Source organism: Lycorma delicatula, chromosome 3, assembly GCF_047948215.1.
Source record: "Lycorma delicatula isolate Av1 chromosome 3, ASM4794821v1, whole genome shotgun sequence".
Classification (NCBI taxonomy): Eukaryota; Metazoa; Arthropoda; class Insecta; order Hemiptera; family Fulgoridae; genus Lycorma; species Lycorma delicatula.
In genome coordinates, this window is record NC_134457.1 from 80,630,349 (window position 1) to 80,644,376 (window position 14,028).

The 14,028-nt window shown below is 29.8% G+C and overlaps 1 protein-coding gene across 1 annotated transcript in view; it reads left to right on the forward strand.

Annotated features, from left to right (window-relative positions):
* Positions 1 to 14,028, forward strand: part of LOC142321728 (uncharacterized) — a 107,829-nt gene that overhangs the window by 88,944 nt on the left and 4,857 nt on the right. The window contains exons 14-17 of the mRNA XM_075360048.1: positions 1,933 to 2,052; positions 4,209 to 4,253; positions 12,212 to 12,331; positions 12,710 to 12,769. Of these exons, the coding sequence (XP_075216163.1) occupies positions 1,933 to 2,052; positions 4,209 to 4,253; positions 12,212 to 12,331; positions 12,710 to 12,769 (345 nt within the window). The remainder of the gene's footprint in view (positions 1 to 1,932; positions 2,053 to 4,208; positions 4,254 to 12,211; positions 12,332 to 12,709; positions 12,770 to 14,028) is intronic.

The window sequence follows — 14,028 nt, forward strand, 5'->3', positions numbered from 1 at the left end:
GCCTTTTGTTATGTATGTGGTGAGTTTACCATAAAATCAAATAGAAAAAACATTACATCTTTAATTAAAAAAGCATATCATTTCTACTTTCAGTGTAAAATTGATGATCAGGATAAGGTGTGGGCTCCTCATACAGTATGTACTAATTGTTCTGTACATTTAAGAGGATGGCTGAAAAGTACCCAGACTTTGCCATTTTCTGTACCTATAGTTTGGCATGAACCAAAAGATCATGTAACAGACTGTTACTTTTGTTTAACTACTGTGTCTGGAATTTCTAAAAAATGTAAACATACTGTAAAATATCCTTCATGAAATCAACAGTCAGGCCTGTACCTCACAGTGAAATTATTCCACTTCCTGAGCCACCTGTACATGTATGTTTTACAGTACTGAAGAAGACAACAATGATTTTGATTTTTAATTATCTTCCAATAAGCCACATCTTATATCAAAATATGAATTAAATGACTTGGTCAGGGATTAAAATTTATCAAAAAATCAAGCTGAACTGTTAGGATCAAGACTGCAAGGTTGGAATTTACTTTTAAAAAAATACAAAAATTTCTGGCTTTCAAAACTGACAAAATGAACTTTCTCAGTACTTTATTGATGAAAATAATTTGCTTTATTGCACAAATATTGATGAGCTTATGTTGCACTTAGGACAAGATCATAAACCTGAAGACTGGGACCTTTTCATAGATTGGTCCAAGCATAGTTTAAAAGTGGTTCTACTATACAACGGTAACAAATATCCTTCGATACCAGTAGCATGGTATTAATTTGAGAGACATACAATGTGATACAAGATGTTCTTGAAAAAATAAATTATAAAAAACATAGCTGGAACATATGTGGTGATTTGAAAGTTAAAGCTAGTTTGTTAGACATGCAGTTAGACTCTTTACTAAGTACATGTGTTTTCTTTGCAAACGGGACAGCCGAGCTAGGGATAAACATTATGTTAACAAAGAGTGGAAGAAACAAGACAACTTAACTCCAAATAGGAAAAATATTATTCATGAGCTCTTAGTTGAACCCAAAAAAATATTTTTACCCTCTCTCCATATCAAGCTAGGACTAATAAAAAATGTTGTAAAACCAATGAAGAAGGATAGTCCCGGATTTTTGTATATCAGGCAGAAATTTCCAAATGTAAGTGAAGGAAAAATTAAAGAAGGAATATTTGTTGGTCCTCAAATAAGAGAGTTGGTCAAAGATGATTTATTTAACTCTGTTAAATAATGTTGAAAGTCCAGCTTGGGCTTCATTTAAAGACGTTTGCAAAACTTTTATTGGCAAACAAAAATCTGACAATTACCATTATATTGTTAATCAACTTCTTACTTCATACAGAGCTATTAGATGTAACATGTCTTTGAAAATACATTTCTTCCACTCACATCTGGAATTTTCCTCGGACAATGTCGGAGATGTAAGTGACGAACACTGTGAACGTTTCCACCAAGACATTTCGGTGATTGAAAGCCGCTATAAAGGAAAATGGAATACTAACATGCTAGCCAATTACTGTTGGACATTAATTGTGCCTGAAGCTATTTATAAAAGAAAAGCATCAGCAAAATCATTCTAACACAGGTATGGCCATGCAAAATTATAAATTTTACAGATTTTAACTGTATTTTCCCTTAATTTTTTTGAAGTATAATTTATTTAAAACTAAGGTAGATAGAAAAATTGTATTTACAGATCTGTAATGTATGCAAAAGAGCAATTCAAGAAATGGTATCACACTTAGAGAAACATTAAAAAATTGTTTTTTGTGTATCAGTGTTATCTATAAAGATTGAGCCTAATAATATTATAAATCAATTAATATTTACAACTACATAAAGCTGTAAATATTTTTTTAAATCATCCTGCAAACTGCATATATTTTATATATTTATCATCTTCCATATCTTTTAGGAATTACTGATTGATGACAGAAAAAAAAGTACTGATGCAGTTACATTAAAAATATATGATAACTTATCAAAGGTTTTCTCTGAAGAAATTGATGCTTTAAAAATAAAACATCAAAGATGTGTAAGTATTTCTTTTCTTTTATTTATTCATTGGAATAATTAGGAAGAATTTAAGTGGGATATATATAAGATGACCTGTTTACTTATAAGCATTATATATGCAATAAAAGTAGTTACATTGCATTCTACATTTATTTACAAATAATTATCCGGTAAATGTTATTAAATGTTTGATCAAAAATGACTCCACACATGTCACACAATGCTATTCTGCTAAGGTTATTCAAAACGTTATCAAGTAGTTGCCTCTATTGTTCTGTTGTGAGCAGTCTGACTAATTTTAGTTACTGCTATTAAACTTTGCTTTGTTTCTGATCATAAAAGTAAATGATGAAAGATTATTTAAACCTATAAACTTTTGAAGCAACAAACCAGTTTTGTAAATAAAACATTTATTATGATTTACTTCAAACTTAAAAATTCTGTGAATATTCAGAAATTTAGAATAGAGCATTCTCTGAGACAAAATGTCAAGTATTTTTTGCATTCTTTTATGCAAAAAGAATGCCGCCATTCTTCTCTTTCTGCTTTTATTTACATTTTTTGTCTTTACCTCACTTTTTTCCTCCACCCATATTCTCAACAGATCACTACTAACTCTAAAGAATACATATCTTGTGCGATTAAATACTATAAAAGTACGTACCTAAGGTATGACAAGACTAGAAATCAGTAAAACATTCTTGCCAGTTTACCTATGTGTGAAAGACTATCCAATATTGAATTTCATCAACTCTAGCAAAGGAAGGGATTTTAATAGTATATACTAATTTTGATCTATTCCAGAATGGAACTATATGGTGCAATCAACTGGACAATGTTTAGATCTGTACTGATAATCCCCTCTGTAGAAGTGGCCATATTCACTATCTAAATTCTATTTCTGCAAATATTACTAAACTGACAAGAAAAAGCACAGTTCAAGCTCTTAAACAGTAGCCTAAGGGGCAAGGCTTTGAAAGAATTAAAATTAAAAGGAAGCAAGAAAGTATTCAAGTCATTGAAATGACTGTCATCAGAATTATGATCTAAAGCATGACCTTCCTCATTATTTTAGATACCGCATATCCATTTGCACCTGTCAATATTAATGTTGTTTGATTAATGAAGGAAATCCTTTTCGTGTAGTCATTATTAATTTTCTGTAGAAGTATAAATTTTTTTTTCATCATTGATTTCATCTCTGTCAAATATATTATACCTTTGATATAACATAAATATAATTTTTTGTTAAGAGAGATAACACAGTAATTGTTAACTGCTCGGTTGGAGTGTCTGTAATAATTTTAATATTTAGTTTTGTATTACTTTTATTACTATTTTTTTTTATGTGAGAAAATTTAACTCTTTCCTTGTAACCTAATGGTTTTACAACTTTTAGAATGTATCACAAAGCAGCATCTTAAAAACTGAAGATATAAAGAAAAAAAAGCCAGTTAATGATGCTCAAGTTTAATAAATTGGTCTCTGTTATTTACCTTTGAAAATTGTTGGGATAAAACCTGATCCTTCTACCTGGCTTTACCTGATAAGAGGTAATTCACAAGTGGGCATTATTTTTATTTTTTTTTACAGCAAATAGATAAAAGTCTTAATTGGTAAAGCTGTACTGCAGAATAATGCAATTATGAAAGATACAGTAACTACAGATCCCTTCCCTCTTAGTATGCAAGTAACAGGGAAGATCAAACTGAAACCCACAGAACATCTGCAGAAGAAGGGATCAAACATAAGAGAAAGGGATAGTAAGGAACAATCTACTTGCCGAGAACCACAAAATGAAAAAGTAAACCAACCCTAGCTAAGAGTATTCATCATTCCCATAGTTCTTCTATCTACAGCTCATTAATAATAAACATTTTGCACCGACACCTCAAATATATGCTACAACAAAAATTTATTTTCTTCCTGATATTAAAGAGCCATGTAAGGCTCAGGCTCCCTTTAAGAAATCCACAAACATCCCCCAAATCATGTGCATGAAGAAGATAGTGGACCTTAGAATCTGTAGCTGTCTGTTGTTGCAGCATAGTAAGTTAGTTCCAGGAAAGGCTAACTGAATTCCTGTGTAGTAATTAACCACAAGTCCTTGACCATATTTAAGGCAATCTATCATTTTTAATTTTAATGTTGTAAAAAAAAATTTTTATTTTTCAGGTTGACAATATTTGCAAACTTTCTGTGAATTTGAAACAAACACAGGTAAACTAATTTTGAAACTGTTTTTTAAAATTATGTCACATTAAAAACTGATTAAATTACTCTTTAACAATTCTTTAAAAAGTAGTGTAGCTTAATATGATATAAATATATATATATTTGTGTAGTAGTAGATTAATATTAAAAGCATAAAAGTTTTAATTTCTTTCTTATATATATATATTATAGATTCCTTTTCATTTAATCATTTTCATATAAGCAAAAAAATTATTAAGTTGATAATCAAGACTAATTTTGTTGACTTAATCTCAGTGGCAACTCGCGTATAGGCACTGTGGAACTGCAGCACTCCCTATTTCAACTTGATGTTATTGATAACATTTAATATAATGAGTCCTTAAGCTAATAAATTGTTAAGCTTTAATATAGTATAATCCTTAAGTTTAATGTCAATAGCCATCCTCCAGTTTTGAAAAAGATACAAAAATCTTTGTACAGAACTGTGTATTTCACAGTTCCAGCGACGTGGTGTTTGGCTGTTGTGCACATAGGAAGCTGCACACGAGGCTGCCAGGGCGAGAGAACACTGTCGCTTCCGCAGTGCCGACCCTGGCGTGCTGGTGGAAGGTAGTTTTTTTTTACTCACATTCCTTGTTCATTCCCTTTTCTAGTTTAGTCGGTGGAAGGAATATAAAACTGGTTTAGTTTTTTTTTTAATAGTGATCAGAAGATGATGGAAAGCAAGGGCTGGCTCGTTGATTGCCAAATTTATACAAAAGCACGCTGGAAGGGCAAAAGAGAAGGTAATTAAGAAAAACTAATTGTTTCTGTAAACATAGAAATTTAAATTAAGCACCACTCGACTATAGTGTTATTAAGCGAGCATTTTATTAATTTATTATCTAATAATACTAAAAAATGTTATCTGTATTAACATTTTATTATTTATTTGATTAAACCAAATATGGGCTTTAAGCACAATGTGCTTAAAAACCGTGTACCATATTCTTGAATGTGATAAAGTGTAGAATTAGATTATTATTCTGCTTCCAGCAATTCTATTTTTATAATTTTTTTTTTGGTTTTTATTTTACAGAAAACATTAACCACATGGCCTTGAAAAGGCCCAGAAAAGAATTTTCTGGAGCAGCACCCCTACTGATTTTAGCTATGAGCCGCCACTGCTTAATCTTGTAAAATATGATCTTGGTGTGGTACAATTGAGTTAATAATGCTGTTCTACTATTTTTACTTTTATTTTTTGAAAATAATGAGACTAGTCTTCAAAAAAGTAACAATTATTATCTTTTGAATGTATTTCATGAGTGAACATTAATGAAATAATGTTACATAGATTATTTTAATTAATGAATATATTCTAAGCTAATTATAGTTAATTAAATATAAGCTTAGTATTTCATGAAATAATATTCATACATCCTCATCCAACAAAATAAGGAACTTGCTGATATATTTTTGAAATGACAAATACAAGTAAAATGTGATACTAAAATGAAAAATATTTAACTATTATTATTGCTGTAAAAAGAAAATTTAGATTTCTGAAAATGTTTAAAAACTTTCAGGACATGTTCTATGGGTGAAAATAATGAAAAGCTAATTTAAAAATAGGTCTGGAAAGGCTTTGTCGGATTTCAGGTTTCTTAATAAAAAGGAGCCCTACTGTAATTTTTGGGAACCAAATTAAGAAGTAAAGGTGATACTTTCTTATATGACTTGAGCTTTAAAATAGGATAAAACAGGTCCTGCAACTATAACTCCAGTAGTTTTTAGGATATTCAACATAAGACACGAAGTTCAGAGACAAAAAATGTTTTTTTAAGTTTGTATTATAATAGCTTTGTTAAATGACTAATAAATGCGGGAAGATTTAGTAACAAAACTAGTAGAGAAATTAATTCTGATAAAATTAATGTTACCTTTTATTACAGCCAATAAAAGGTAAACAAAACTTTCAAAAATTGTTTTTTTTGTTAAAGCAAAATAAATAAAAAACAGACAGAAAATCGTATTATTCTTTCTATACCTAATAAACATCTTAATATAACATAACATTCTTAATATAACATAACAAAAAAAAATACATGAAATTATAATTAGTAACAGAATAAACAAACCTCAGTTACAGTAACTGTTCAAAATTTCCTCCTTCACAATGTGCACATCCCCACTCTGCCTGACGTAAAAAATTTCTGGTGGCTTTCTGTTTCATCTCAGGGTCATTTTTTATCATTTAAATAGCATTTTGTATTTTAATGAGAAACTCTTCTTTAGCATTAACTTTTTGATGGTAAACAGAAAAATAATTAAAACTATAAAAAAATAATACTTGTATGCAAAACTATACCCACCACTATACTTAGATAAAAATAAATATTTTATTCTGACTATACCCACCACTACACTTAGATAAAAATAAATATTTTATTCTGATTGATAAATAATACTAAAGATTTATACATTTGTTATTTATTTATAAATTTTAGTATTACATTAAATAGATAATTTCAAGTTCTTTGTTTTTTAAGTGAGGATATATGAATATGATGGCCATTTCATGAAATATTACTACATTCATATATTTTATTTCATGAAATACAACACTTACATTTACTTTATTTGTTTATTTTTTTATAATAAAATTGTGTATGTGGTGACAATGCTCAGATGAAAGTTTTATCACGGTTTCTACAGATTCCACAATTTCACAGTTCCACAAATTTTTCAGTTTTACCACAAATTTAACTCGTGCATAAGAATGCTGGACAAGTACTTTTTTATTGTATAAATTAAATTTCCACATACCAGCAATTAAAAAGTGTAAATCTTAGTACTTTTGGAGCTGTTACTCCATCTTCAGGGATTTTATAAAAGATGTTAATTTAAATTCAAATCAATAATCGTTTTTAAATTAAACTGTTAGGTTCATTATAGTCGGTCGTCAAGAATAAAATTAATTTGTACGTCAATAAGACAGTAACATCATGTATGTAAGATATTTACGACTATTATGAACTATCATAATAAAAGTACCTTTTATTATCCATGGAGTAGCACAGTACATTCCTAACATAATCTGTATAATGCATCAAACAGAATAGAATATTTGTATATTTATTTACAACATTGCAATCATATTAAATATAGAATTTCTGTAGTTTATCAAAATTCTCCATTTGTTTAGTAGGAACAATTTTAATTAAAAATTAATTTAAAACATTATTTACAGGAGTAGGTCATTTACTAGTAAACCCTTAAAGCAATATATGCTATATGTTGATTAGCCTAAACAACCTGCTGACTTAATTGGACCTTTACGGTTCAACATGTCATAGTTCTTAGGAATTATAATCAGTCTGGATGGATCAAAATATGTAAAAAAAAGAAAGGATTCTTAAGACAAGTTCTTAATTAAAAATGCTTACATTAATCTTTCAGGCATTTGAAACATCTGTATATCAAGATGTTAGAAAAGACTGGAAAATTACTTACTTATATTTGGGTGGGTGATAGTGTCAACTAACAGACAGAAAATTTACTTTTTCTGATTTTTCCATTGGAAAAAAGTTCAATAAAGTGAGAACTAATTAGACTACTATTATGTTGAATTTTGCAATTTTTTACAACTCAGGCTTTTAGAAAAACTGGTATTTTAAAAATATCAATTTTATATTTATTAAATATAATTATAAAAAATAATTTCCTTGGGTTAACCCACTTTCATATTTCTTCCTCTTCCTGAATTGTATTTTAAAAAAAGTGAAGTTTATTAGGTGAAAACAATTATATATGATCAAATATATCGATAAACAAATTATATATATATCTGAAAATATTTGCTTCTTAGTTTTACTGTTTCTTGTAAACAGTTTTTTTCATATGAGCAACAGTATTTTTTTTTTTACATTATCCAAATTGTAGATAAAAGAAAAATGTAAAATAAACTTTTAAAAATGAAATTAACTTCTTAAAACTGTATTTAAAGACTAAACGTTTTTAGTTTTTCTTAAAAAGTTGAATTTTTTGAAGTCAGCTACAAATAAATGATTAGTGATTGACAGTATTTGATTTTAATTTGATAAATGTTAAAATTAAAAATATAAAGAAGTACTTTTTTTTTTTTTGTCTTCAGTCATTTGACTGGTTTGATGCAGCTCTCCAAGATTCCCTATCTAGTGCTAGTCGTTTCATTTCAGTATACCCTCTACATCCTACATCCCTAACAATTTGTTTTACATACTCCAAACGTGGCCTGCCTACACAATTTTTCCCTTCTACCTGTCCATCCAATATTAAAGCGACTATTCCAGGATGCCTTAGTATGTGGCCTATAAGTCTGTCTCTTCTTTTAACTATATTTTTCCAAATGCTACTTTCTTCATCTATTTGCCGCAATACCTCTTCATTTGTCACTTTATCCACCCATCTGATTTTTAACATTCTCCTATAGCACCACATTTCAAAAGCTTCTAATCTTTTCTTCTCAGATACTCCGATTGTCCAAGTTTCACTTCCATATAAAGCGACACTCCAAACATACACTTTCAAAAATCTTTTCCTGACATTTAAATTCATTTTTGATGTAAACAAATTATATTTCTTACTGAAGGCTCGTTTAGCTTGTGCTATTCAGCATTTTATATCGTTCCTGCGTCGTCCATCTTTAGTAATTTTACTTCCCAAATAACAAAATTCTTCTACCTCCATAATCTTTTCTCCTCCTATTTTCACATTCAGTGGTCCATCTTTGTTATTTCTACTACATTTCATTACTTTTGTTTTGTTCTTGTTTATTTTCATGCGATAGTTTTTGCGTAGGACTTCATCTATGCCGTTCATTGTTTCTTCTAAATCCTTTTTACTCTCGGCTAGAATTACTATATCATCAGCAAATCGTAGCTGAGGCCTAAAATTGCTTCCCTTGTCCCTATACTTTTCCTGAATCCAAATTGGTCTTCTCCTAACACTTCTTCCACTCTCCTCTCAATTCTTCTGTATAAAATTCTAGTTAAGATTTTTGATGCATGACTAGTTAAACTAATTGTTCTGTATTCTTCACATTGATCTGCCCCTGCTTTCTTTGGTATCATAACTATAACACTTTTTTTGAAGTCTGATGGAAATTCCCCATTTTCATAAATATTACACACCAGTTTGTATAATCTATCAATCGCTTCCTCACCTGCACTGCGCAGTAATTCTACAGGTATTCCGTCTATTCCAGGAGCCTTTCTGCCATTTAAAAAGAAGTATTAAAAAGGTAGTATTTTATAGTACAGTTTATGAACTTAGTTCAATTTTTTATTACAAGTTTATTTTTTATCTCTTTATTTTGTATTATTTTTTTAAATTTTAGTGTGGTATTATGACCATTTCAAATTTATGAGTATTAAGACCAAGCACTAGATAACAGTTATCCATTGTACCTAAATAGATTTGAAGCTGAAATAATAACAGAAAACTTTGAATTATCAGTAAATTTGGTTATTGGATTTTTAATGCTGATACAACCAATGAAAATGTCAGTAAAAAATATTATTCAGTATAATTCATTCTTTTACTTATTAGAAATATCTTTTAGGAATGTTGATTGACCCCACATCAGCATGCAGATCTGAAAGAAACATACACATTTACATTAGTTTCTATAACTACAATGGTTGTTGACTATTTGACATTCAACACAAGGCATAGCCTTTCTCAGGAGCTACAAGCATCCTACACCAGACTTAGTAAGAAAGTGAGCAGAGAACTGGTTTCCAAGTTGCCTTCTTAACCTAACTAAATGTACTGTGACATTAGCAGAGCCCACCAAAAATCAATTATTTTCAGCTCTATAAGTAACACAAGCTTGGTAACAGGGACTGACTTTATAATAGTGAACATCGTTTTTCTCAGAGTAAGAAACTTTGAAAACTGTGACGTATTTTAGATTGTTAATGTGTATCACAGCCACTGAAAGACTACGATGCACATAAATTTGATACCATCTGGATACAGACAGTATCAAAATAATTAATATACTCCTTTTTATGGGAAGTAGTTGATTTTATATATATATATATATAAGGTGATTGATTATTCTTCTATATTGATACTGTCCCCTTCAAAGTAGTCCCCCAGCGGTATGACACACTTATTTTCCAGCATTTCTTACAATCCTTAAACATTTGTGGAAAGCATTTTTTGCTGTAGTCTTTAAGTTCATTTAGTGATTTTTTTTATTTTTATTTATTTAATCTATCGTCACAAATTGTGTCACTTTAATGTTCTCTAATCAGTGAGAACAAGAAAAAGTTACAGGATGCCTTGTCTTGAGAATACAGAGACTGTAGCATCAGCATGTTGTTATTTTTGGTTAAATAATCACAAATTTAAAAAAAAACTGACAGTTAACATGAAACAAATTAATAGTTAAATGTGAGTTGGAACATTATTGTAGTGCAAAATCCAAGAATTGATTGCCTACATTTGTTCAGATTGCCTCTTGTAAACAGTACAAAACTCCCAAGTAATACTTTGTTCAGACTTTACAACTTTATAGTAAGAATTCATAATGGACAACAACCATTGTAAACAAAAAAACAGGAAGGAGAAACATTCAACATGCTTTTTACAGTATTGGTTCTTCAGGAAGCTTCCATCCAGATGACTGGACATTTGTTCAATACCCTAAATGTACATCCACATTTTGTCACCTCACTTGTTATGACACTAAGATTGAGTCAACAATGTCAGCTAACAATAATTTTGTGGTGTAACTTTTGTTGAAAATTAAGCAGTTTTGGAGCACATTTTGTGCTAATCATTTCATTTCCAAAATGTCAGTTAAAATTGTGTCACATGAGCCATAAGAGATTCCCACCAATTCAGCAACTTCTCTAATAGTGATTCAATGATTATTGATCATAATGTCTTTATTTTATTGCTACACTAGCTGGTTGGTGCTTGCTCTTCCCGTCTGGCCAGGGGGTGGAGACCCCTGCACCCCCATTGTGTTCATTATTGTCATAGTTGTGAGAATAATACTGATAAATAACAATTAAAGCCTGAAAAGCTATCTTACCTTCAACATCTCCCTCAGTTTAACATAAAGATCCTGCTGTAGACAAACATATCACTTTTGGTTTCCATTTCCATTACCTTACATTACCCTATATCTTGGAAAAAGGGTCAAGGTAGAGAGCTGAAAATCAAATATGTTATAAAACACATTCTATTATTTTTACGTCACAAAATGAAATCAAAATCTGTATTAGACTGTTATCCAAGGAAAAAAATCACAACTTCTTTCCCAAGGGGGTAATTTGAATTTGAAGGCAATTGTCAGTTCATTCTCACATGATGCTGTTACAAACTGACAGAATCGCCACAAACTTTCACATTTATATATTACAAGTAAGTTCATCAATTATTGATGTGTTAAGACATTTCAACAATTCACAATTTTTGTGAAATTGTTTGTACCACTCACAAATCCTTGGTGGCATAACACGTTGCCAGAAGTCTTTTCTAACATCTTCATCACTTCAGTCACTTTATACCAATTTTAATGAAAAATTTATGCAAATCCTTCATTTCAGCAGTTTCAAACAAAACAAAACATCATTAATAATAAAATATATTGTAATTACACACCTGCCAAATTTGAACTCCATATGTAATATTGCCGAAAATTTTAAGGGAGCTAGAAAAGTCATTGAATTAATGAAAAATTTGAGTTATCTTGTTCAAGTAAATTTTACTGTAATAATAATGAAAATATACATTAAATTTACTATAATTAAAAAATAAATTACAATTTCAGACTTTTTTTATTAATGAATGCTGAATTACATAAAATGCCCATTCAACAGTAAGTTTTTTGTGGAAAATATGTGGAAAGTCTTCATTAGAGTGACTGAGGTTTTATTATCAGCTATATGCATTGACAAAGAATGGGGCATTTATTTATTTCTGATAGTTGTTATCTTTTTCAGATCGATTTAAAAGAGTTGAAATGCTCATTGGAAGATTTTCTTGACTGTAAGTCAAGTGATGGTAGACGTTTTCATCAATCAAACCAAGAGTTTAATGATAACAGTAACATTGAGGGTCAGGTAAGACAAGTGATTTCATTTTTGTTAACTAATCAGCATGTGTTGATTAGAAAAATACAGCACAAAATGCATTTTATGCTGTATTTTTGCTGGGTGAATTTTTGCTTCTCATCAAATTATTGTAGTTATCCTCTCACCAAGCATTTTTGAAATATTTTTGTTAAGATTTATTAATTAATTTATTTGTATCATATTACTCTAAATTTCTGTATTGAATGAAAAAGTCATCTTGTCACAAATTAGAAACAAACTCTTATTGCAAATAGAAGCAGTAAGTGATATTTCATAAGCATTATATAAAACAAATATGTCTTATATTTAGATATTTATTCATACATTGTTTAACTGTATACAATCATTTTTATCTATTTATTTCAGGAAATGAATTATGATATCAATCTATTTAATCTCCAGAAGGCGAACATATCTTCAAAAACTGTTAAGTTTGTATACTTATTCTCACAAGTTTATAAATATTTAAGAAGATTTCGTAAACAAAAACCATATTCTTTTTTGATGTGTAAAATTTGTAAAAACAAAATGTACTGTTAAAAATTGCTGTAAATTTTTTTTAAATAACTGGAGACTACAGAACATTTAATACAAAATAAAAATTAATAAATAAAGATTACTTAGATAATAATATTTTTATTAATGAGAGAAATTACAATTTGAAAAATTATGATTTCAAAGTTGTCAATATAATAACAATTATACAATAACTATAGTAGTGTTTAAATCATGCGTTAGGTACATTAAGTTTAGCAGGTACTGTGAACTGTGCTGTCATTACAGAAGGTTTTTTGTGAATTTTAGTTTGAACATGATTGGTTTACTATTGAAGTAATGTCGTACTTATTTAACAAAGGAATATGCTGATGTGGTATTCATTTTCGGTGCGTTTAATTGCTACAGCTGCTGTAGTGGAGTATGAAGTAAATTTTCATAATCGCAGGATTCCAAATCTCAAAACAATTGCGTGACTTTTCATAGTCATCTGGAAACAGGTTCACTATAGTATTCGTACCATCTGTGAACTATCTGTCCAACACAACACTGTTAATGAATTTATTATCAATGCAGTCCAGATGTCAGTACATGATGTCTTTTAAAGCAAAAACGGATCAGAGTTGCGCATTTACCGGTTTGGAGGACACAACAAAACAAATATCTCCTTATGATAAATAGTCAGTTCAACATCTACCCAGGAGACAATCCGCTTAGCTTGGAGTTCTGCAACTAATGGAATAAAAATCAACAACTCTACAAGTATGTTTAGTTTACTGACGAGGCAAATTTCACTCGTCAGTAGTGAAGATGATGTGAACGGCAATAAGCATACGTGGGCAGAAGTAAATCCTCATGACCGATTTAGCGTCAATGTATAGTGCGACATTCTTCACAATCAGTTGTTTGAACCTGTTCACTTAAATGCTGAGGTATACTTGTACTTTCTCAAGAATTTCCGCAGCTGCTTGAAGATGTTCCTTTAACACTGAGACACAAAATATACTTCCAGCACGATGTCATGCCTTCCCATTTCTGTTAGGCCATTTTCACGAGAAATGAATCTGTTATGAAGATTATTTCCACTTATTTCCACATTATGGATGCAGCAGAGAAAGTGTTGAAAATGATGGGCTCATATTGTACGTCAAAACAGTTTTTTTACCAAAATTTACTGGTTATCAGTTACA